The 25862-nt window shown below is 37.9% G+C and overlaps 1 protein-coding gene across 1 annotated transcript in view; it reads left to right on the top strand.

Moving 5' to 3' along the window:
* The window catches only part of LOC120634907, a 127812-nt gene that overhangs the window by 56874 nt on the left and 45076 nt on the right, over positions 1-25862 (top strand). Inside the window, exons 3-6 of the mRNA XM_039905786.1 lie at positions 17840-17922; positions 21319-21492; positions 22106-22249; positions 23567-24414. Coding sequence (XP_039761720.1) covers positions 17840-17922; positions 21319-21492; positions 22106-22249; positions 23567-24414 — 1249 coding nt within the window. The remainder of the gene's footprint in view (positions 1-17839; positions 17923-21318; positions 21493-22105; positions 22250-23566; positions 24415-25862) is intronic.

Below are 25862 nucleotides of genomic sequence, written 5' to 3'. Positions count from 1 at the left end.
GACCGTTTAACTTATATTATAGATTTGGGGTGCACGCTATAAATAAATAAATAATAATAATGAATAAACATACTAGGACAATAACCACATCGCGATCTAGCCCCGAAGTGAGCATAGTTTGTGATATGGGTACGAAGCAGTGGCGTGCATAGAGGGTATGCTGTAGATTTTCTTCATTTTATATCATCTGCATACCCTGTGCATACCCTCTATGCACGCCACTGGTACTAAGATATCTGATGAATATTTTTAATAATATAATTCGTATACACACAGATACACAGGTAAACTCCTAGACACCAGAAAGAATCATCATCACACAAACATTTCCAACGTATCGAACACACGGCCTTGGACTCGGAAAGCAGGGTCGCTGCCCACTGCGCCATTCGGCTGACAAAGTGTTTTATTTTTTATTAACGATAGGCCAGCGTTTTACGACAATCATGCCCGTTAGCAAGCAATGATGAGGTCTAGGTTGGAGCACGCTTGCCTAGAATAAGCCTATTCAGTCTTGCCTTGAAGGTGCTCAAGTTATACGTGGCAGGAAACACAGTTGCCGGGAGGGCGTACCACATCCTAGCGGTACGTATCAGTGGATAAAAAAACGCGTGTGTACTTATGTACACGTGTTAAAAGTTATACTTCTTTGGAGTAACAAGATAAAATTTTATCTTTCGCCTTATTCTAACGTTTGTTGAAAAAACCACACTAACAATAGATTTAGTATTGAATACATTGAAAGTTTTATTATAACGCATTATCTAGTTAACTCATTATCGTACAACCAAGTTTAACTTACATTCAAATTTGAGATTTTGGAATGAGGTACATTGTCAAAACTTTTTTTTGAAAAACTAAAATGTTGTCTATAGCTAACTTCAGGGTGTCGGTTTTTCGTGACGGTGTGCGCGCTCATCGTCAAAATTTACTTTCAACATATTTACCTAACGCGCCAAAAGAAGTATAACTTCAAAAACGTTTCGTGGTTTCGTTAGTGTTATAAAAGGTAATAAAAACCAACCCATTGATTGCTGGCAACTCGTTCATACGCACATGTTACTGTCTATGTCAAAGATGGCTACCTCACGATCGGCATTCGGCAGTCATTTCGGCGCGCGATTACGTCAACATGATATCACCGTAGCGTTTGTTGAATTTAAAGCAACCCGACGCCACTCGAATATTTTCACGATTGTAAGTGATTAAAAGTTTTCCAACTGATTTATAATGTGCATTTAGCTCTTCAAGCTACGTACACGTAGTTTCGGATCGACTAATAAGCGAATTAAACAACTTTAGGTGTCATAAAATTCGTCACTTCATACATGGACAAAAGCACTGCCTACCCTAAAATTAATATATATCTCGTATAGGATGAGAATTTTTGCCATTTTATGCAATTTTCCTGCTTGAAGGATACCCTGGTAAGAAACCTAGTGCACGCCACTGGCCGTAGTCCACCACGCTGGCCAAATGCGGATTGATGGACTTCACACATCTTTGAGAACACTATGGAGAGCTCTCAGTAATGCAGGCTTCTTCACGGTTAAAATAAAATGATATTTAATTTTTAAAACGCACATATCTTTGAAAAGTTACAAGTGCGTTTTGGTTTTCCAACACGGACCCCCGAAAGTGAAGTCCGAGTCCTACCCAATGCGATATCACCGCTTTTATTGAGTTTTAATTATAAATAAATTAAAACTAATAGGTATATTGATAAGGTACTTAAAATAATTAAATCATACAGTAATATGATAATGTTTGTAATAGAAGCCCCGTAATATAAGCCTCGTACAATATTAATGCAGCGATTGCCTTCAATGCTTATGTGGGATACGCATTGCTTATTGTGGTGCGGGTTACAGGTTACGTAATCTTTGTTTGTCTTTATTCATTTGCCGTACTGTTTGATTTTCCAATTAGCTGAGCTAACAACTGTCCTACCAGTTTTATCTACAATTCATTTCATTTATTTCAAGAAGGCCCAGTTTATAAGCACTTTTTAAACGTCATCAAGTCAGTCTGTAGTGACTCTACCACCGTTTCGGAAGGCAGATTCCATCGAGAAGAGCCGGCAAGAAACTCAGCAGATCGCTCTTTTTCAACATCGTTTTACAGTTTACAATGTTTTCAATTTTCTATCTTGTGAGAGATATGGGCGTTGCCTGCTTCCAAGCAGCCTTGTCGTTAAACAATTCATCAATAGTATAGTACTCGTAACTACGATTTATTAAATGTGTTTTAACGCTAAGACATGAGTTGCGGACAACCGCAAGAATGGAACCATATAGTAACTAAAGATTTTAAATTAAGATTTTCGTTGTTTATCATCATTTCTTAAAATTACTTCAAGGGGTACGTCATCAACCCATTATCGCCCAACTACAACTAGTAGTGTCTCCTCTCAAAATGAGAAGGGTGTGAAGGCCGTGGCTGGCCAAATGCGGATGGGCAGACTTCACACGCTATCGAAAACGTTATGGAGTACTCTCAGGCATGCAGGTTTCCTCGCGATGTTTTCTTTCACCGTTCAAGACAAGTTATATTTAAATTGCATAAATTAACGGGTACATACCACGGTAATATATTGGGATTTGTTTATATATCGACCCAGTTGCATGGACCGTGGTCACGAGTCACGACGGGACTGCGGAGGTGAGAGACTTCAAGTTGGATGCCACGGGCGGAACCTGACTACCAGTAGCGTGCATAGAGGGTATGCACAGGGTATGCGAGTTATAAAAAACTTAAGGATTTTATTTTATTTAATAAGGCCCAAACAGTATACTTAATACTTAAAATTAGTACAAAGAATATAGTTATAACAAACACCAATTAAGTAGCCGCTAATAAATAAATATATTGCAAGAGATATAAAAACCCTAAGTGTTTATAACTCTTACTGGAGATTTTCTCCATTTTATTCATACTACCCGCTTTCGTGTTCTTTTTGTCGGTATTTCACGAACTGTTCGACTTACTACACTGACAACGTCACTTTTAAATTGAGAAGCTGTACGATACTTGGATTGTGTCATTCTACCACTGGACTGAAGTTTTTGTGCTTCAAACAACCGCTTCACGAACTAGTCTTGGTATAAAGTGACGGTCGTTAGAGCGAACTTTAGGGTCATGGAGACTGTAGCTCTATGTCAGCAATGTGTCTGTGTGACCCATGTTCGAGAAAGTCTAAGACCGATACTACGATAACGTCTGTGTAACTATCTTAATTGTGAGCCGTGTAATATTAGCCGCATCATATTTGCCATGACACTAACCTGTTTAAAAATATCTGTTTGCTATCTAAAAAGAGCAAGTACTGAGTTTCTTGCCGGTTCTTCTCTGTACAATCAGCATTCGGAATCGGTGGTAGATTCACAGCTTTAGCTACTTGATTATAGGTGTAAATTCGCAAACTTTTGTCAGGATGGTAGAATGTTACAGTAAATTTATAAAGTGGGTAAATAATTAAAGTTTAGATAACTATAAATTCATGTTTGCCAGATGTTTTATTAAATTGCTTAGGATTTTTACAAACATACGACTGCTTTTTTGATACACTTCAGTCCTACGTGGACTCGAACGATGCTACCTCCCGGTGTCTTAGTCGTTTATCAATTGCTATTATAGCAATCGCTACTCTTTGAGCTATGTCGGTAACTCTGGCTCTTCTACGTATCTCCTCATTTCTGATTTCAGCACGTAGAGATACTCCGAGCATAACTCCCTCCATCGCCCGCTGTATTTTTAATTCATCCTATAGCCTACCAATAGCCAAGCTAATGACACATTTATCGCTCACTATTAATTGCCTTTAAGAGGGTCACCGACCTCGCCGGGCGTTTAGCTTGTCAAGATGGGGTCAAAGTTCGATTCTCGCTCAGTGATAAGTAGGTAGTTACTCAATTTAGGTATGGCTATAATTGACATCTTAGAATATTATGCAGACGCGATAGCGCAGTGGTTAGGACTTTGGCTTCACTTTTTGGGGCAGAGTTCGGATATACATATATATATATATATATATATATATATATATATATTTATATATATATATATATATATTTTAAACCTGCATGAACTTTGTTTTAAGAGTTAAACTATGTTAACTAAGAATTAATAATTACTTTTTAAGGCAATTTAGCTTCTTTGTTTAATGAATCAAACAAATTGAATTTTTAGTGCTCTGTAAGTTTTATCTCTGTATTAATAAATCAAACATTTATATAACCGTCGAAATAACGCCCTTACGCTCTTAATGTTAAAGGTGATTCAAAATTAAGCGCGAGTAGGGTAACCAAGATTTTTAATATTTTTTTTCACATCGCGTCTCGCAGTCCTTCTGCATTCCGGTGGATTACGATATCCACGGTTCGAATCCCAGGTCGAGTAAAAAATTGTTCAGTACTTGGTTATCTGTTAAGAACCTGCCCGTATTTAGCAAAATTTTGCGTTGTTTACCCCTTTGCCTCAGAGGGTACGTTACGCCATCGGTCACGGTTATTATCATTAGCAGGTGATAATAATCGCTATAACCCACCAACCTACAATGAAGCAGCTTGCTGGGTTTAAGCTCTAATTTCCGCCATAAGAGCGGAGTACGCGGCTGGCTTTGGCTTAGACGGAAGTTGAAAAATGTCTGAGTCAATTATTTCTTTATGAAATTAGGACACATTAGCGCCACTTGATGCTTCTTTACATAATAAAGGTGTTCTTCTTTACATATAGTAGTGAGATGATGGCGATAAATACATTCGTAAACTTAAAACTAAAGTTAAGAGGGTTCCAAACGCTTCCTAGTCTAAAAATAAGCCCACAACAAACTTAGCAGCGTGCCCTTTTTCTTATCACCATGTCATATTAGATACGATTTCGTTTTTATAAACTAAGTACACTTTAGCGTGAAAGTGACCAAACATAAAAAGCAAACTCGACATAAAAACTACATAAATATTATGAATGCGTAAAACAGTCTTCTATATTGCTCATTCCACACGTTGCTCTCATACGGAATACGATATACATATACATATACGATATACATTATTGATGAAGCGGTTTTTTAATCAGTGAAACTTAACGGTCGATTAGGCTCAGAATAATTAGAGAAGTGATAGTGCTTTTTTAGGGTTCCGTATGCAAATGGCAAAACGGCAGGGTGATTACGTATCTCGCGACAGCAATGCGACAGGCGTAAATCTTGCAATCACTGCTGTCAAACGTCACTTTTCGTTACAATAAATGAACAAAAGTGGCGTTTGACAACAGTGATTGCAAGATTTACGCCTGTCGCAAGAAACGTAATCACCCTGCGGGACCCTGTTACAAAGACTTTGCTGTCCGTCCGTCTGTCTGTCTGTCTGTCCTTAGGCTTAGAATAATTAGAGAAGTGATAGTGCTTTTTTAGGGTTCCGTATCCAAAGGGGAAAATTGGACCCTGTTACAAAGACTTTGCCATCCCTGATAGTAAGACAGTTGACGTTTTCACAGATAATGTGTTTCTGTTGGCACTTCTTCTTCTTCTGTCTCCTGAGCTTGTCTCCGTACTTGGTCGGCCGGGACCTTCCGTTGTACGTAGTGCCACTGGTAACGGCTCCCCGCTGGATCACTCCAGCCAGCCGAGCTCACTCCAGAAGCTTAGCAGGCCGCTTAGTGCTTCAGGGAGTGATGCTGGGGAACCAAAGTATGCGCGTTGCTCTGCTATTCCTCTACATCGGAGCATTACGTGAATCGGTGTTTCATCTGCCTCCATGCATGCTTTGCATAGAGGACTGTCGGTTATACCTAAAATGAAAAGGTGTTTGGCAATGCCCTGTTATCATGTTTACTACCGTCCTTAGTTTGCTCCGACTTAGTTTTGGTAGTTTGGTTGTCAGTCGTGTGTTGAGGTCTGGAAAGGCCTCCTTTGTGTGTTTACACTCATTTGCGTGTGTGGAGTCCACCAATCCGCACTGGGCTAGCGTGATGGACTACGGCCTTAACCCCTTCTCATTGTTGGAGGAGATTGATAATGGTACGGAAGCCGACGTTCATGAGTCCGAATCGCACTTGACCAGTTTTTTTTTGCCGAACATGGAATGTGTACGTTCACATTAAATACCAAGCTTTTTTTAAAGCAACCAGTTTCGCATAGATACCTGAGTATCATCGTTCCTCTTAAATACTTTTGTGATGTCATATTGCCGTGTGGTGACAGACCAAAATTTCCACCACCCTTCACCTTCCCGCGGGTGTCGTACGAGGCGACCAAGGGAATATAACGGAGAAAGGGCAGCATCCTCTGTGCTACTACTAGCATCTACTGCGACCGTCGCGTCTTAGTCCGACATTAATAAATATCTTCCGATAGGATGTATGCGGAACATTGTATAAAAGCCCTGAAAACTAATGAAATCCCTATCCCTCCTACTCCCTACTAATATTATAAATGTAAATGTAACTTTGTTTGTTACGCTTTCACGCAAAAACTACTAAACTACCTCATGAAACTTTGTACACATATTCTTGGAAGTGTTAGACGTAATATAGGATACTTTTTATCCCGACATTAAGCTCGGTTCCTTCGGGAGAGGGGATGAAAGTGTTTGACGATTTTACACCATAACTCCGTCACATTATAACCGATTTAAATTTTTTTTTTTTGTACTGTAGAGGTTATATTATGTGTCTAATTTTGCCCAAACTTTGTGTGGATCTGAATGTGGTTGGAGATAGAGGACAGAACTCCTCAGCGGACAGCAGCAAACGCCTCATTTAAGGCTTAGCGATACTGAACACTTTAATTTCACATCAAAAAACAAAATCAAACGCAGACGAAGTTGCAAGCAACAGCTAGTATTTAAATAAAATTGCCATTTACACACCCCTTTTAACGCGCATCTATGTTAAAACTCGATACTTAACTGGTTTAACACTGACATTTTTTTAAAGCAATAATTTTTTTATAGTTCACCTGGTGGTAAGTGGAAACCATGGCCTATAAACAGAGCAACCCTTTGCAGGACATAGAAGGAACACATCCCGCAAAGTATCGCCCTGTGTCCATCAGTGGTGTGCATAGAGGGTATGCACAGGCTATACAGATGATATAAAATGAAGATAATCAGTGGCGTGCATTGGGTTTCTTACCAGGGTATGCATAAGGCAGGAAAATTGCATAAAATCCTCCTCCTATACGAGTTATATATCAATTTGAGGGTAAGCAGTGCTTTTAAGCATGCATGAAGTGCACGCCGCTGAAGATAATCACCAGTAGGAGTTAAAAATACTTAAAGGTACGCTTTTTATAACTCTTACAATGCCTATCCTTAAATATTGGATAGAAGCAGGCGTTACTTTGCGGAAATCTATATATATAAAAGAGAAAGTGTGTGGGTATTTTCCGTATAGGCTCCGAAACGGCTGGACCGATATTGATGAAACTTTCAGGGAATCTCCGGATTGACCTGGCGAAAAATCCTGTAAAGTTTGGTGACGATCGGAGCACTCCTATTTTTGAACTGTCAAACTGTCAAATACAGCTTTTATTTACTATGATGATATTCTATTGTTGGGTGTACATGGGTGTAGATAATGATCTTCACCCGCTTGAGAAGAGAATGAATACGGAGAGAAATAAATGATTTAATATATTATGAGACTTACATTAAAAGTTTAATGATGTAAGTTTATTGTTTAAATAAAATAAAGCAAAATCTAGCCCTAATTATTCATTGTAAAGTCAACATCTCCTGAGGATGCTCCGGTTTCGGAGCGAAATGTGCGTAAAGGGTACATTGCCGAGGATCTATTTGGTGTGGAGTATACGGATTGAAGTAATTATAAATTACACTATACAGATTCTGCTGCTGTTCGCGGAGTATAGCAAATTAAGCTTAATTTTCATGAGCCTATCCTTAAGATTTTCTTCATTTCATATCATTTGCATACCGTGTGCATACCCTCTATGCACGCCACTGGTGTCCATCAACTTAGGTGTAAGTGTAAAGTTATAAACGGCTAAGAAACCGGGAGGTATCTTTGCATCGTTCGAGTCCATGTAGGACTGGAGTATATCGATAGTGCAGTCGTATTTATATCAAAATACCCACCAATTCCATGTCATGAACATTGGTTAGAATTAAATGTTTAATTATTTACCCACTTTATAAAAATACTGTAAATGTTACAGTATTTTTATAAAGCCTCTTTGGTTGGAGTGCCTGGACAGGCCATATGTGATATTTACATTTTCATATTTATATACCATACTTCCAGCGTAAGAATTTGTTGATTTGATAAACAAGTTTAATATTCCTATCACACAGGCATCAAGTTTACATACAAGCGATTTGTTTTCTTTATCACGCTGTCAGTCATTTATTATCAGTGTATCTAGATACAACGGAATTTCACATATAAGGTTCTACATTACCCGCCGTTTCTCGTTTCAGTGAATGCAAGTAGTGTTTTGGAGTGATATTGTTGTGTTCATTACATTAATTTATTCAAAACAAACATATACATTGAAAACAGGCATAACTCAGTCTGTGATTTCTTATTAATTTATATCAAGCAGTCTTAATCATAAGAACTTGTTAAACGCAAACAGTTCTTTGTAGACAATTTTTTTTTATGTTTTCTTTATTATAATTCAAATTCAAAATTTATTTATTTCAAGCTCTCTGCTTAGAAGAACTTATGAAACGTAAATGTTTAATTCTTTCAAGACAAGCTCATCTCTGTGTTTTTTTAATGAATGCAAAATGAGCATATCTCTGAGCTTTCTTAATTAATTCACGCGTACAAGCGTAACTTGGTGATCGTTTATGTTTGTAAAATCAATAATGACCGTAGTGACTTCCACCGGAGACAACGAAAAGCTGCCAAAAAACTTACAAATTACTCTGAAATATATTATATACTCTATTATTTGTGCTTAAGTGAAGTTTCCACACTATGTAGTAAAAAATAATTAAATTTGGATAAAAAATAGTATTTCTTTCAATGTGGTCGAAGTTTGGATCTAGTAAGAGCAGGTCAAGGTAATATTATCACTCGTTATCTTTCAAGAGTTCCGCATCTAAATGTAAATAAAAAAAATAGTAGTTAAAAAAAAAACACGCTTGGTGTAAAAACCCATATTAATTTCTACCTTTTAGTTTAGTTTATTTATAAAAGCGTGTTTTTAAGTTTTTTTACTGTTATTTTTATTAGATCAAAATGAATCGGTTACTCATTCACCATTAAATTTGTTAATATTAGAGAAATCGGCTAAAGATAAAGGTTGTATAAATATAATTTCTGCCTTTTCGACGATAGATGAAAATTCTATAAATTAACAAATCTTGTTTGAAAAATTTTATAATCTTATCAAACCAGTGTATCGTCACATGTCCTCGATATTTCTACAAAGTTTGAACGAAATCAGACCGTTTCAACAAGCAAACAACAAAATCAAGTCCAAAGGAGTCAGTTACAAACATACAAACAAACATAATAAAGCGTGTGTGCTTGGGGAGTATAGGTTCTGCGACAACACGGCAACTAAACACGCTTTTGTGGCGACTTTGTCGGTCTACCATGTACATTAAAGGTGATTTCTAACGTCATATTTGAATAAAAGTATATTTGACTTTGACTTTTACTACCAGAACTCTCATAGTTACAATATGCTTGAAATTTTTAATACTCAAAAATAAACCTCAACCAACCTTTCGGTTGGTAGGTTTCTTTTTGTCTTTTAACGAATTTTCTTATAACAAATTGTATGTCAAAATAATATATTGAAGGAACTCAGAATTAAGAACATACAGAAACCGTGCACACTTACTTACATTGAAACATCCAAAACCAGCCCACCATAGTAGTGTTTCTCAAATAGGCGGTTAGTCTCTTCATTTCGTTTAACTCCACAGGTATTATTATACCTCTAATGTTCGAAATATTATATGTTTAAACGAACAATTCTTGTATATATATAAGTGGAATCTCAGAAACGATTTTCATGAAATTTAGTATACAGGGGGTTTCGGGGGCGAAAAATCGATCTGGCTAGGATTAATTTTTAGAAAATGTCATTTTATTCGTGTTTTCCGGGTTTGTTGCACGAAGTTGCACGGGTCAGCTAGTGTTTAATAAAATGAGGAAAATGAAAAAAGTGTATGAGCTAGCAACATTCTACGGTTTTCATTGTTTTTGTACAAAATGCACTTCATGCAATAATGGCTAAATGAGAAATAATGGCTAAATGACAAATAATGGCTAAATGAGAGTTCTGTATGTTCTTAATTCTATGTGAAGAAATAAACAAAGTATTGCAGCAGCATGCACACAGTAAATCCATTATTAAGTCAGCGGAACTGACCTAAGACCTAAGTTAACAAACCGTCGACTGATGCACGTAACAACTGAATATTAATATAAGTCGATGTGACTGGGCATTTTATTTTAAGTTTGCTAGAGTTTCTAAAGTTTGTAATGAAGTTTGAATGTTTTGAAGTAAATCTTCGTTATTCACGTTGGAATTGCGGTGTAAGCTGACGAATGCGTGACGAGAGCGTTACGAAAAGTGTTATCGGGCGTGGCGACCGGAAGTTGAGAAGGGGATATAAGTTAGTGAAGATAGAAATAGAGAGAATGACGTTTCGTATATTCTTATTGGGGTAAGAGAGAGGGGTGCGAGCACACATTTTCATTCTCTATTTCTCTCATAGCCTAGCCTATTGTGTCTGTCTTACAATGAACCTCATTAATTAGCGATTTATCTGAAAATAATAAGTAAAAATAAAAAACTATTCAATAATATTAATTACTCAAAGAAATATCTAATATTTGTAGAAAATTAATATGTGTTTATGTACATGTATATATATTTAAAACATATATAATAATATATATATTATATATCTTCTTACATTGTGTGGTGAGCTTTAAAATTACCTTGACTGCCCCGTAGCTGATCAGAAACAAATAGTTTTTTACAAAAAAAACTCCCTTTTATTATGATGGCGTAAAGTCTGTCAGTCTGTGCGCGACGACGTTTCGATAAATGTCACATTGTCGTTGTGACTGTGAAATGTAACTATTTGTAAGTTGACACTTGATGACAGTTGTTGCACGAGGATTTAACAGTGACTAATCAACTAGCACTGGGTAAATTATGCGTCAAATAAATAATAATAAATAAATAAATATACTACGACAATACACACATCGCCATCTAGTCCCAAAGTAAGCTTAGCTTGTGTTATGGGTAAGTTGTGGTTAAGATAACTGATGAATAATTTTTATGAATAATATACATAAATAATTATAATATATAAATAAACACCCAGACTCTGAGAAACATTGTGATGAACATGAAAGTTTTTCAGAGATCTGAAAAACATTCATGTTCATCACACAAATATTGTCCAGTTGTGGGAATCGAACCCACGGCCTTGAACTCAGAAAGCAGGGTCGCTGCCTACTACGCCAATCGGCCGTCAAATGTCACAATGGGTCGATTTTAATGGTATCTTTATCACTACTCATCTATACTTCTATACTAATATTATAAGGGAAGAGTTAGTTTGGTTAAACGCACTAATCAATAACTGCTGATTCAAATTGGTAAAATATTTATGTGTTTGTTATTCTTTAACCGAGGAGCGCTATATAAAATCTGTAGATCTCTAATAGGAGTTTAGTATCAATGTTAAATGTTAATAGAACGGGTTAAATTTTTCCATATAAGAACTTCCGTTGCGTGCGCTGCGTATACGGTTAAAGTTAGGGGAAAATGATGTATCACTAAATTGTTTCCCATAAAAATTACGCAATAGCATATTTATGTATAGTACCTATAGCATATTTGTCTCTATCAAGATTTTTCTCATACGCGGACCAATAGGTAAAATTTCGTTGTTTTACACCCTCAAGTGATTTTTTATACCAACTCTCTATATAGAATGTCGCGGTTGTCCTTTAAGTTTATAGAACGATTGTAAACAAGTTTTGTTCACTCACAAACACACACTCGATGCACTGAACAATGGGCACGTGTTTCGACCACTTGACACGGACGTACGCGGAAACATATGTTCTCTGTCCCGTGTTTGTTTACCATCATGGTGTCACTAACCGCACCGAAAATACGTACAGCCGCCAGATGCATCTGACACGTAGATAGTTTTATTTTTGGTTTACGTTAATGTAAATAATGTTATATCCGTTCTAATGGTGTGAAGTGCGTCTGTTTGTTGGTTTGATTGGTAAATTTTTTAATGAAAATTAAGCTTAATTTGCTATTTTCCGCGAAAAGCAGGAGAATCTGTATGGTGAAATTTATAATTTCTGCAATCCTTATACTCCACACCAAACAGATCTCCGGCAATGTACCCTCTACGCACGTTTCGCTCCCAAACCGGAGCATCCTCAGGAGATGTTGACTTAACAATTTTTCATTGTAGTATAAGAAATTATAAATTACACCATAAAGATTCTCCTGCTTTTCGCGGATTATAGCAAATTAAGCTTAGTTTTCATAATATATAATGGATTTCCGCAAAGTAACGCCTGCTTCTATCCAATAGCTTTTTTTTTTATTCCACTTATAGTTAGGCCTTGACTGAAATCTCACCTGGTGGTAAGTGATATTGCAGTCCAAGATGGTAGCGGGCTAACCTGTTACGGAGTAGGGTAGTAATACCCATAATAGGTTTGTAAGCGACATCGCGCCGGAACACTAAATCGCTAAGCGGCACGTGTTTATCGGTAGGGTGGTAACTAGACACGGCCAAAGCCTCCCACCAGACAAATCAAGATAAATTCAGAAATTAATAATTCCCAAATTGCCCCTGTCGGGAATCGAACCCGAGACCTCAGCGCTCACCGTTGCGCCAGGGAGGTCTTCTATTTCAAGTCACAGTGTGGAAACTTTGCATGGCTTTTTTTATATGACTCACCCGACGGTGTGTGGAAATCCATAGCCCGATAATAATAATAATAATAAAATTTTATTTCAGGCATAGCCCATATACTGTGCACTTAACAGTTTTTAAAAATAACATAAAAAGAAGCACAAATTAAATTAACAATAATAATAATAATAATAAAAATAATTAAAATTAAAATTAAAATTAAAAATAATTAAAATTAAAATATAATTAAGATAAACAGAACCAAGGAAAATGCAACCGTATTTATATCAAAATACCCACCAACTCAATGTCATGAACATTGGTTGTTAATTAAATATAATTTAAATTGTTTTTTCGAAACTATTTATTAATTCAATAATAATTATTAGCATATTTGTAAAAAAAACCTAATCAATTTAATAAAACAAGCTGACCCGTGACTAAAATCGGTGACTTTGAGTATACGCTTTTACAACATGATTCCTAAGGAAATTCTTGACCTACCAATGCATACATTTAAAAAATGTGTAAAAACGCATCTAGTACAGCGAGGTTACTATACATTTGATGAATTCCTCAATGACAAGGTAGAATGGAAGCAGCCAGCCTCGCTCTCATCTCCCGCAAGATAGCAAAATGATTGTAAATGTTGATGTTGGAAAAGAGCAACTACTGAGTTTCTTGCCGGCTCTTCTCGGTAGAATCTGCTTTCCGAACCGGTGGTAGAATCACACAAACATGCATACTTGACGTTTTGTAGTGTTATAAAGTAGGCCTACTTGAAATAAAAGTGCTTATAAAGTAGGCCTACTTGAAATAAATGAATTTGAATTTGAATTTGACTAAAATCGGTTATTACCGGAAAACACGAATGACATTTTCTAAAAATGAATCCTAGCTAGATTAGAGTATAGATTTAGATTAGATAGATATAGATTTAGATTTATCGCCCCCGAAACCCTATATACTAAATTTCATGAAAATCGTTGGAGCCGATTCCGAGATATATACAAGAATTGCTCGTTTGAAGATATAAAATATCTGGCCAAAAAAAATTATAGTTATCAAAAGTTTAATTATTAACCCACTTTATAAAATTATTGTAACAAAATATTTTATTATTATTATTACAAATTGCAAATCGACGGAGTCGCGCTAGTCATTATTCAAATCAGAAGTGTGATTGTGTAAGTTTGTTCATGTATATACATATTTGGTCATGGGTCGTAACATATACATTTGTTATGTTCATATATCCATTCAAGGAAGACTTACGTAAGCGACTCGTTAAATAATATACATTAAATATTTCGTCATCATCATCACCTCAACCGATTGACTTCCACTCCTGGACATCGTACTTTTGCTGGGAGTTCCAAATACCACGATCCTGGGCAGCTTGTTTCCAGCGACTCCCAATTCCCAGCGAGACGTTCGACGTCACCAGTCCACCTTGTCGGCAGTGGCGTGCACTTAATTCATGCACAAAAGCACTGCATACCCAGATTATTTGATATTAGTCGTATTTGAGCGAAATTTTTACATTTTATGCCATGTACCTGCTTTAGGCATACCCTGGTCGAAAACCCTGTGCACGCCACTGCTTCTCGGGGGTCTACCAAGGCCGAGTTTAACTGTGCGAGGTAGCCATTCCAGCACCATGGGACAACAACTTTCATCGGCTCTGCAAGCTATGTGTTCCGCCCATTAGCACAACATTAAAATCAACATCGAACTTTCTAAACTCATGTAGGTTCCCGCGCGATGCTGCCACTTGAATAGTAATTCGAACAATGTCCGAAATGTTCTAATTATCATGGAGTGCATATAGCGCTATAAATATCACAGACAGATGCACGTGTGGCGACATACGGCAGATTGGTATAATTTTCATTTTAGGACTGTCTAATTTTGTAATGGCGCACGATGATTTGCCGTGATTTACTATTTTTAGCCGACTTCCTTTCAAAAGGAGGATGTTATAAATGCGCATAGCTCCGTCACATATCGACGGATTTGCAAAGTAATTTTTTTGGTTTGAAAGAGGTTTATTTAGACACGATACCATTTAAATTTCATATAGATCTGATAAAGAGTTTCGGAGACAGACAGCGGAACTCTTCAAAAAGTTGCAGTAAATCAACCGTAATAACATCTATCGCATAAATATGCATTTCTTACGCTATTACAAAACATAAAATAACACCTTTACACAATAATATAATAATATTATGGTACCACAGTTGTAGCTCATACTCGTAGTATTCAGGTTAGATTATTTCAAAAATTAATTAAAATTTTAGTTGGTATGACAGTCTTTACAGATGTTTTTTTTATGTAAATTTTTTAACTATGACTATTTTTATCAGCATCTTTATATCAATTCATTACCGGCCCACTACAGGGCACGAGTCTCCTCCTAAAATGAGAAGGGGTTAAGGCCGCAGTCCACCACGCTGGCCATATTGGTAGACTCAAAATTCAAAATTAAAAATTCATTTATTTCAAGTAGGCCTAATATAACCACTTTTGAAACGTCAAGTCTGTCTATTTGTAGTGACTCTACCGCCTGGTCGGAAGACAGATTGTACCGAGAAGAAGCCGGCAAGAAACTCAGCAGTTGCTCTTTTCCAACATCAACAATTTACATTTTACATTTTAACATTCATTTTTCTATCTTGTGAGAGTTGAAAGCCGGATGCTTCCAAGCAACCTTGTCATTAACTTCACCTATATTTGTATGTAGAACTCTCAGGCATGCAGGTTTCCTCATGAAGAAGCCGCGATTGGTGAGGGTATACAGAAAAAAATACACTCACTTAGTTCACATGATAAATTGAGCGTAATTTTGTATTTATTATTATTATTATTATAGCCTCTTCATTTCCATAATACATTTTTATCAATTATTAATACATTATAATATGTGCATGCATAAAAATGATATATATATTAAATTCTTAGTAATAAATAATATAATCAAGTTTCACTATGGACCCCTATACGGGTAAAGGCCTCCTCCATTTTTCCCCACGACTGTCTGTCCTTTGCTTTAGTTAACCAGTATTCACCGGCTTTTCTTATTATTTCGTCAACCCATCTTTCTTTCGATCTACCTCTTTTCCTTTTGTTTGTTGGACCTTGCCAGGTAGTTACTCTATTTGTCCATTTTTCCTTGTCCATTCGTGCAATATGACCCGCCCATTTCCATTTTAGTTTTTGAGAATGTTCTAAAGCATCTATTATATATATAATTAAATTTTAATAAGGTCTTAAACAATTTAGGCGTAAGCTCAGTTAGGTCTAGTGCTCACGAATGCGTGACGTCACAGGAAGCGACAGTCTATTTTCAGGCATTGTGTGTTGCCTTTTGTTAGCTCGCCGCTTTTATTTGCATTGCACTACCATAACATTACTGAGTAACGAATAAACTAAAACGGGACATGATTTCACTTGCATTGCCAACGGGTTAGGAATTTCCCTGTTTACCTACTTAAAATCATCATTATAACGTCAACGACTTCCACTGCTGGACATATGTATTTTCAGTGGCGTGCATAGCGGGTATGCACGGGGTATGCAGATAATATAAAATGAAGAAAATCTCCAGTACGAGTTACAAAATATTTGAGGATAGGCATTGTAAGAGTTATAAAAAGCCTACCCTTAAGTATTTATAACTCGTACTGGTGATTTTCTTCATCTTATATCCTACCTCTATGCAGGCCACTGGGTATTTTGTACTTTTAATCCGGCATATATATACGGTCGATCAGGCATCTTAGCAACGATAACACAAGCTACGCTTACTTTGGGGCTAGATGGCGGTGTATGTGTATTGTCGTAGTATATTTATTTTATTATTAACTGTTGCCCGCGACTTCGTCTGTGTTTGATTTTGTTTTCTTGATGTGGCATTAAATTTAGCTGTAGATCTAAACAAAATTAATGTTTTTAGTATCGAGTTCTGTCCTCTATCTCCATCCACAGTTTGGGCAAAATTAAACACATATTATAACCTCTATGGTACAAAAATAATTATCTAAATCTGTTATAATTTGTCGGAGTTATGGTGTAAAATCGTCAAACCCTCATCCCCCAAAGGAACCGAGCTTAATGTCGGGATAAAAAGTATCCTATATTACTTCTAACACTTCCAAGAATATGTGTACAAAGTTTCATGAGGATCGGTTAAGTAGTTTTTTCGTGAAAGCGTAACAAACAAACTTACATTCCCATTTATAATATTAGTAGGGATTTATTCTATTCGGCCTTAGGAATACCTTACCTTAAATAGAAACTCATTCAAATGGCTACAGCCGTTTCAGTAGATCGTTCATAACGTAAGTGCGCTTTGGGTAAGATATCTTTTAAGAACCGTATATATTTGCCGGATTAAAATTCCCATCCCATCACCCCGGCCCACCAAAGGGGTCGGGTATTCCTTTTTTTTTTTTTTTCTTATTTCTCAACATGTTCGATGATGATATAAAATGGCATACTTATACTACATCCCTATCCCTACTTCCCTTCTGATATTATAAATGTCAATGTAAGTTTGTTTGTTACGCTTTCACGCAAAAACTACTTAACCGATCCTCATGAAACTTTTTACACATATTTTTGGAAGTGTTAGAAGGAATTTATCCCGACATTAAGCTCGGTTCCTTTGGGAGAGGGATTGTCTTTTTTACACCATAATTCCAACAAATTATAACGTACGTATCGTACGTATTAGTTATAATATGTGTTTAATTTTGCCAAAACTTTGTGGAGATCTGATGAATGTAGTTGGATATGGAGGACAGTACTTCTCAGCGAACATCAGCAAACCCCTCACTTAAGGCTTAGCGATACTGAATACTTGCACGCAATCAAAAAACAAAATCAAACGCAGACGAAGTAGCGGGCAATAGCTAGTCTATTATAACTCTGCTTCTTCTTATTTCCAGGGTGGCCACCAACACCCCCCATTTGGTGAGCCTCGGCACCGGCCGCCTCAGCACTGCAGTTACGCTACATCCCATCAAACAAGGTAAGCCAACCTACATCATCATCATCATCATAAGCCTGTTTAACACCTGTCCCACCATTGGGAACATACCGAACGTCTCTTGGAAGAGAAGAGATTAAGAGCATAGACCCTCCTGCTTTCATTCGGCTTGGAGGGCTTTAATAAATCATTATATATAGCTAAGCGCTCCCAATCTAAGGCCACATATAAACTTTCCATGCGGCGAAAGTTTTTGTCTAAAATTGGTAGACTTTACACGACCCTGAGAATATTATGGAGAACTGTCAGGCGTGCAGGTTCCCTCACGATGTTTTCCTTCACCTTTGAAGCAGGTGATATTCAATCTGCACTCAGGCCGCGTGTTGAAAACGTATAAAACTCGTATGTATCCTCCAAGGATTTAGCTGTGAAGCCGTGCATAGATAACCAAGCCTATATTTTAAGCCGAGACCCTGTACCTTGAAGTGCACATTCATAATCCTTTAAGCTCACCAACCTGCATTGAAGCAGGAGATTCTCCAAATCGCATTAACAAGGTTAAGCGGATAGAAGCAGGCGTTACTTTGCGGAAATCCATAATATATTATGAAAATTAAGCTTAGTTTGCTATACTCCGCCAACAGCAGCTGAATCTGTATGGTGTCATTTATAATTACTTCAATCGGTATACTCCACACCAAACAGATCCTCGGCAATGTACCCTCTACGCACGTTTCGCTCCGAAACTGGAACATCCTAAGCAGATGTTGACTTTACAATGAATAATTGTTAAGTCAATTCAAATCCGAACCAGCATGGAATTCTTTAGTCACCTGTGGGATGGCTCTGCCAAGTATCGGACTAAAGCCTTAGACGCGGTGGATCGTCGCGCCAGAAGAATCATCGGCAACGAATCCCTTACTGTGGCGAAACTACATAGCTTGCAGCACCGACGTAATGTTGCCTTTCTGGAAGTTTTGTACAGGATATACTTTGGCAAGTGTGCTCAGGAACTTCATAAACTTGTTCCTCCGGCATCATTCTACCAAAGTACAGCGAGACGCCGTGAACGGTGGCATCCTTATGTGCTGTGACATAAAGGCAACACGCACGAACCGCTTTTCATCTACGTTTCTGATACGTACCGCTCCTCCGGCTTCGGTGTTTCCTGATTCATACAACTTGAATGCCTTCAAGGCAAGCGCGCCCCAAGTTAGACCGCGTCATAGCTTTACATCAGGCATGTCTGTCTAGTATAAAAAAAAAAAACCACCCATCTCAGCTGTGTGACATAATAATAATAAAACGATCAGACCTTATGGCATTGTTAAAGATAACTCAGACCTTTAGCAATGACATAGGGATGGAATTTGGTGTAGACAAGTGTGCGGTAATCAATGTAGAGCGAGGTAGGGTTGTGAGCTCTGAGAATATAGTTCTTTCAGAAACTATTATTCTTAAATCACTTCGTGAAGGGGAGACCTATAAATATCTTGGAATGTCAGAAGCACTTGGTATTGAGGTAGAGCACATGAAACAGGTAGTGCAGGAACGCTTCTTTAGCCGCCTGAAAAAAGTACTAAAGAGTCTTTTATCAGGTGGTAATAAGGTGCGTGCCTTTAAAAGCTGGGTCAGGCCCTTACTCATATACACTTTTGGCATTCTAAAGTGGACTCAAACTGAACTGGACACCCTGGACTGTAAAGTTCGCAAACTGTTGACGGCTTACCGTATGCATCACCCACGTTCTTCTGTAATGAGGTTGTACATCCCACGCAAGTGTGGAGGACGTGGTCTTCTGAATGCCAAGAACCTTCATAATCGTGAGGTGTGCAATCTTAGAGATCTATTTCTTAGAATGAATATGGGTATGTGTAAGGATGTCGTTGCAGTAGATAAGGGTCTTACTCCACTATTCCTTGGCAAAGAGAACTGGCGCAAGCCAAAAGTACTTAGCAACTCAGATCGTGTGGCGGTATGGAAGAGTAAGGAGTTGCATGGCAGATTCTACAAGGCCCTGTCGGGACCAGATGTAGATCAAATCGCATCTGTATCCTGGTTACAGTTCGGTGACCTATTTGGGGAAACCGAGGGTTTTGTCGAGAAACTACCGGAAACACATTATGAAAGATGGCACTCTAGACATATGTCGAGCGTGTCATCGTCCTGGGGAGTCCCTCAGGCATATAGTTTCCGGTTGTTCTCATCTTGCTAACGGCGAATACTTGCACAGACATAATCAAGTAGCCAGGATAGTTCATCAACAACTTGCTCTTGAGATGCCTTACTTACGATTATACAAGATGCCTTACTTACGATTTTGAGGTACGACCCAGCGTCAGTTCTTGAAAATAGCAGTGCATTGCTCTACTGGGATCGAACCATTATCACTGACAGGTATATTACAGCTAATAGACCTGATATAGTGCTAGTCGATCGATCAGTGCGCCGTGCAATAATTGTTGACATAACTATTCCACATGACGATAATCTGGTGAAAGCTGAAAAGGAAAAAGTATCTAAATACTTGGACCTTGCTCACGAGATTACCGCCATGTGGAGTGTTGAGTCGACCGTTGTTGTTCCGATAGTCGTTTCAGTCAATGGTCTTCTCGCGAAAAGCTTCGACCAACATCTCAAGAAGCTTTCGCTTGGTTGTTAGATCAAGGGTCGGATACAGAAGGCAGTAGTCCTTGAAACGGCGCGTTTTGTGAGGAGGTTTCTCACTCTGGAGCCCTGACCACCGGTTGCTTGGGCATTCAAAAGCCCCGCAAGCGGAGGGTGGAAGTTTTTTTTTTTATAAATTTTTAATAGTGTTTTTTAATTTATTCTTAAGCATTGTTAATAATTAAAAAAAAAAAAAGAAAAATAATAAATGATAGAAATAATAATAATAATAATAATCTCTTTATTAAGACAACTGAAGTCCACCTTTGTTAGTAATACAACTTAAACGACTATGTTAGTATTAATTAATTATATTATATTATAGAATTATATTATATTATAGGAAAAATTCAATACAATTTGCTTCACCGTACAAGCACCGACATGAAGTGTTGCAAGATAGGTGAATCAAACTTTCCCGCTAACATATTCAGGATACTGTTTGAGCTCGACCGCAACCTTGTCAGGAGGGATGCCATCTTTTTCCTTATAATGGCGTAAAAATCATCGATTCGCTCCTGAGCGAACATCCCTGACGCTGAACAGAACCTCGGCAAACCCAACAGTATCCTAAACCCATTATTATACTGTACACGTAATGTGTTTAGTGCCCTTTGAGTATATTTAACCCACAGGCCTCCCGTGTAGGTTTGACAACATAAGTCTACCTATCTGCCCTTGAGCAGCATAGAGGAGACCCTTGCACTTCAATAAGCTGGTAACAGGTTAATGACACTGCTTCTGTTTTACCAAGTAACGCCTCTTCTCCAGGTCGCGTCACCATCGGCTCCGACCCGACATGCGACATCTACGTGGTGGGTACCGGAGTGGCGAACGTGCACTGCAGGGTGGAGAACTCGCACGGCGTGGTCACCTTGTACCCCATCAGTGGGACTACCCTGCTGGACGGGCTGCCTGTTGACAAGCCCACGAGGCTCTCGCAAGGTTAGCATGAAATCCCAAATCCTGGCTTATTGTATATTTTTTACGTGTGAGAACTCTACCTATGTTTCACACACACGCACACACTAACACACAGACACACACACACACACACACGCACACACACACGCACACACCTATAAATATATTTTTGTTATTATTAACGAACATTTTAAGTTGGTCTGAATTTCTGTTTGCATCCGTAGGAAGGCTGCACTTGAGTACTAGTAATTACAAATCATGAATTAAAACAACACTACTAAAATCACCATCTCACATTGTCATTCAAAATTATTAGAAGAGCAACCTGGTTAGAGCAATAATTCACACCCAAGCTTCTTTATCCATTACATAGTTATTATACTACATAGTCTTTACACGGACTTTTCTATGATATTACGTTTAATACATACAAACTTTGAACTTTTAAGAGACATCTTCCAATTTTCTCCATCTCCAAAATTGTATGCAATGTCCTTTAAACGAATAATAAATTTTATGTAACCTAATTCTTATGTTCAATTCGTCATGTCTATCAGGAGTATAGCCCCCATAAGATCCTAGTTTGAATGTTACTAGAATGTTCCATATCGCTAAAGTGCATCCAATTTACCAGGTAGCATGCTCACTATCGGCCGTTCGAACTACCTCCGCTTCAACCACCCTGAGGAGGCGAAGCTGATGAAGTCGGTGCTGCCATCGGGACACGTGTCGATGGCCCCCATACAGTTCCAGCCGAACGAGCAGTGTGTACCCACGGGTAAGAAACACGGATATTGAAAAAATCTGTTACGGACGATCGCCCTCCCTGGCGCAACAGTGAGCGCTGTGAATTTCAGTAAGAGTTTATTCCTCGGAAATTATAAATTCCGAGGAATTTATAATTTCCGAATTTCCTCTGGTCTAGTGGGAGGCTCCGGCAGTGGCTAGTTACCACCCTACCGACATAGACGTGCTTCCAAACGATTTAGTGTTCCGGTGCGATGTCGCGAAGAAACCGCACGGGTCTTCTCTCAGAATGAAAGAAGGGTTTAGGTAGTAGTAAAACACGCCGGCCGACTGCAGATTGGTAGACTTCACAGGCCGGTGAGAACATTATACAGAACTCTTAGGCATGCACGTTCCCTCAAGATATTTTCCTGTACTATTTAAAGTAAGTTATATTTTAATGTATAAAACGCATCTAACTACAAAAATTTAAATGTTTTAGAGGGTCAAGGATCAAACCTAGTTTACCCAGAATAGGCCTGTATAACTGGGCTATATAGTATTATATAAATAATAACTGGGCTACCGCATCCTTTTTTTTTTGACAATGCAGTCTAAGATGTTACCGGCCTACATATAGGGGTACAGCAGTTATTTTAAATCCATATCCCTAATCGGTTTCTACGCGACATCTTACCGGAACGCTCAGTCTTAGTCGGCGTTTTTTTTTCTTTCTTTAATTAATAAATAAATGAAAATATTATGACGATACACACACCGCCACCTAGTCCGAAAGTAAGCGTAGCTTGTGTTATGGGTACTTAGATAACTGATAAATATTATTTTTATGAATAATGTAGATTAATACTTGTAATATATATAAATATATATATAATACTTATATACATGTTGTACCATCTACCAATTACCTATAGCATTTTCTCGTATGCCTTTGGTTGCCTGGAAGATATCGCTTTATCGCTATAAAGCTTCCAAATTGTACCTTCGACCTTATCGTGCTATTGTATCTGTATTCATTCATTCATTTATAAACACCCAGACAGTGAAAAACATTAAAGTCCCACACAAACATTTTTCAGTTGTTGAAATCGAACCCACAGCCTTGGATTTAGAAAACAGATTCGCTGCCCACTGCGCCAATTGGTTATCTTTATCGGGTGGTAACTAGCCACGGACGAGCGTACCAGACGACAAAACCTTTAAATAAATAAATAAGATATTTAATCCCAAGTAACATATTAATATCGCATTACAAAAAAATAAACGTGAATTAAAGTTATTTGACCATCTTCGGGTAAAGACCTCCTCCATCTTGCTTGCTTGTTAAAATGTATATTTATTTTTTCAGGCTACGTTAACCACAATACCGACCCAAGCAACCAATGTTACCAGAATGCCAACGCACAGAAACTATACAAAGATAACTCCTTAACGCAACTCGACCACGAACTGGATATGACGCTAAAGGAAATGTCCAGGAAAAAACCGCCCGTAGCGCCCAGGAAACCCTATAGAGATCTTGACGCGTCAGACTCGAATTCCGACCAGGAAACCAGACCTAAAATGGGCAACATCATGGCTAAAGTCTCAAAGTTCGAATATTACGCGAAGCAGCAAAAAAATGTCGGCAGAAGTCAGTTCTACACGTCGAACGAAATTGAAATATCACCGAAAGTGTTCAGTGCGAACTCCCTGACAGTTAACACTCCGGCGAAAGACGTTTTCGGCAATCGTAACATACCAAATTACATGAGTAAGAGACAAGACCAAAAAATGATTGTACTCAGCGAAAATAATCTCGATCCGAAGAACTGTTACGCCAACGTAGCGCTAAGACACAATAACAGGACGAAAATCGACGATATAGTTAGAAATTTCGATGACACTACACGAAATGACACGAAGCTGCCTAAAAAGGTCAATAACGATCAGCAAAGTCGCCCCGATAACAATATATACGGTAAAATTAATGTAGACCGTAAAGACAAGAACGACTGCAAGGAGAGCAAGAATAAATTGGACAGCAAGAATGATAGCAAGAATTTGAATGTCGATCTGAGTGACTACGGTCGGATATGCGGTGTTGGTAAAGTCGTGTGTTTGTCTTCGCCGTCCTATGATAGGAACCCTCAGTATTCACCCGTGTACGCGAACTGCTACGATAGGAGTGTTGAAGCTGAATCGAAGAGGATCAAGGTGAGTTTTATCATTAATATAAATATCTAACCTCTATATATATATATCTAGTAGTATATTTATAGTAGTCCACTAGTGTATATATATATATATATATATATATACACTAGTGCGCCATCCGTCGGGCTGATTTGTGAATCTAAACCATCCAGGGTGCCACCATCGCATCCCAAAAAATTCGTTAAAATCGGTCCAGCCGTTTAGAAGGAGTTCAGTGACATATACACGCACACAAGAAATATATGTATAAAGATAAATAAATATATATATATATATATATATATATATATATATACATATATACAACGTGTAACAGAATTACGAAATAATATTGAAGGATGCTTAAGTATATTTCATAAGGAATCACCCTGTAAAAATATTAAATCATATAGAGCTTATTTAGTTTTCCATACAAACGAATTCGAAACATTCGAAGTGTTTACTTATGACAACCCTATTGAAGATAAAAAACCGCCACACGCATAGTACCTACGCTATGCGACGCGTACCTGATAGAGTGACAGGAGTCGCATGATTTCTATTTTGCTTGTGATGTTAGGGCTGTATCTGATTTCTTTGAGTAAAAAATAAGTCAGTGGTTTACTCAAAAACTATTAAGTTTACTATAAGTCTCGAGACAGTACAAAATGTACCTCTGAAGCCCGTGAAGTATTATTTCGGTTTATTTTTACACGTTGTATATATATAATATATAAATATACTACGACAATATACAGCGCCATTTAGCCGCAAAGTAACCGTAGTTTGTGTTATGGCTACTAACCTGGCCCAATACTGGGCACGGGTCTCCTCCAACATTGAGAAGGGCTCAGGCCATAGTCCACCGCGCTGGCCAAGTGCGGATTGGTGGGATTAACACGCCTTTGAAAACATTATGGGGAACTCACAGGCATGCAGGTTTCCTATCGATGTTTTCCATCACTGTCGAAACAAATTAGATTTAATACGCTTACAACGCACTTAACTCAGAAAATTTTAGAGGTTACAAGAAGTCAGAGACGCTGGGATTCGAACTCGGCCCCCCGAAAGTAAAGTCGAACGCACTGGGCTAGACGGCTTAGAAAAAATAAAAATTTAAATTATTTATCGTATGGAAGTTAAAATTATTATTAATTGCTGGTTTGATCTTTGGGATGCTTCAGTCGTGGCTAGTTACCAATTTACCGACGAGGGCGTGCCAAACGAATTAGCGTTCCGGTACGACGGCACAAAAAAACAGATAAGGGGTATAGGCTTATTATAATTACCATACCCCTAACACATACCATCAAATGCGATTGCAGCCAAGCAGTCGCATGGTCAGGATTTTTTGCCAGAGTAGGCAAATGTCATTTAGTTATTTAAAAAAAAAATGAAGTAGACAGTGCTTTTGCGCATGTATGAAGAGCACGCCACCGCCAGAGCCTTTGAAGTGGATTTTTTTTTCT

Source organism: Pararge aegeria, chromosome 25 (assembly GCF_905163445.1).
Source record: "Pararge aegeria chromosome 25, ilParAegt1.1, whole genome shotgun sequence".
NCBI classification, from domain to species: Eukaryota; Metazoa; Arthropoda; class Insecta; order Lepidoptera; family Nymphalidae; genus Pararge; species Pararge aegeria.
This window is presented reverse-complemented; position numbering and strand designations above follow the sequence as displayed.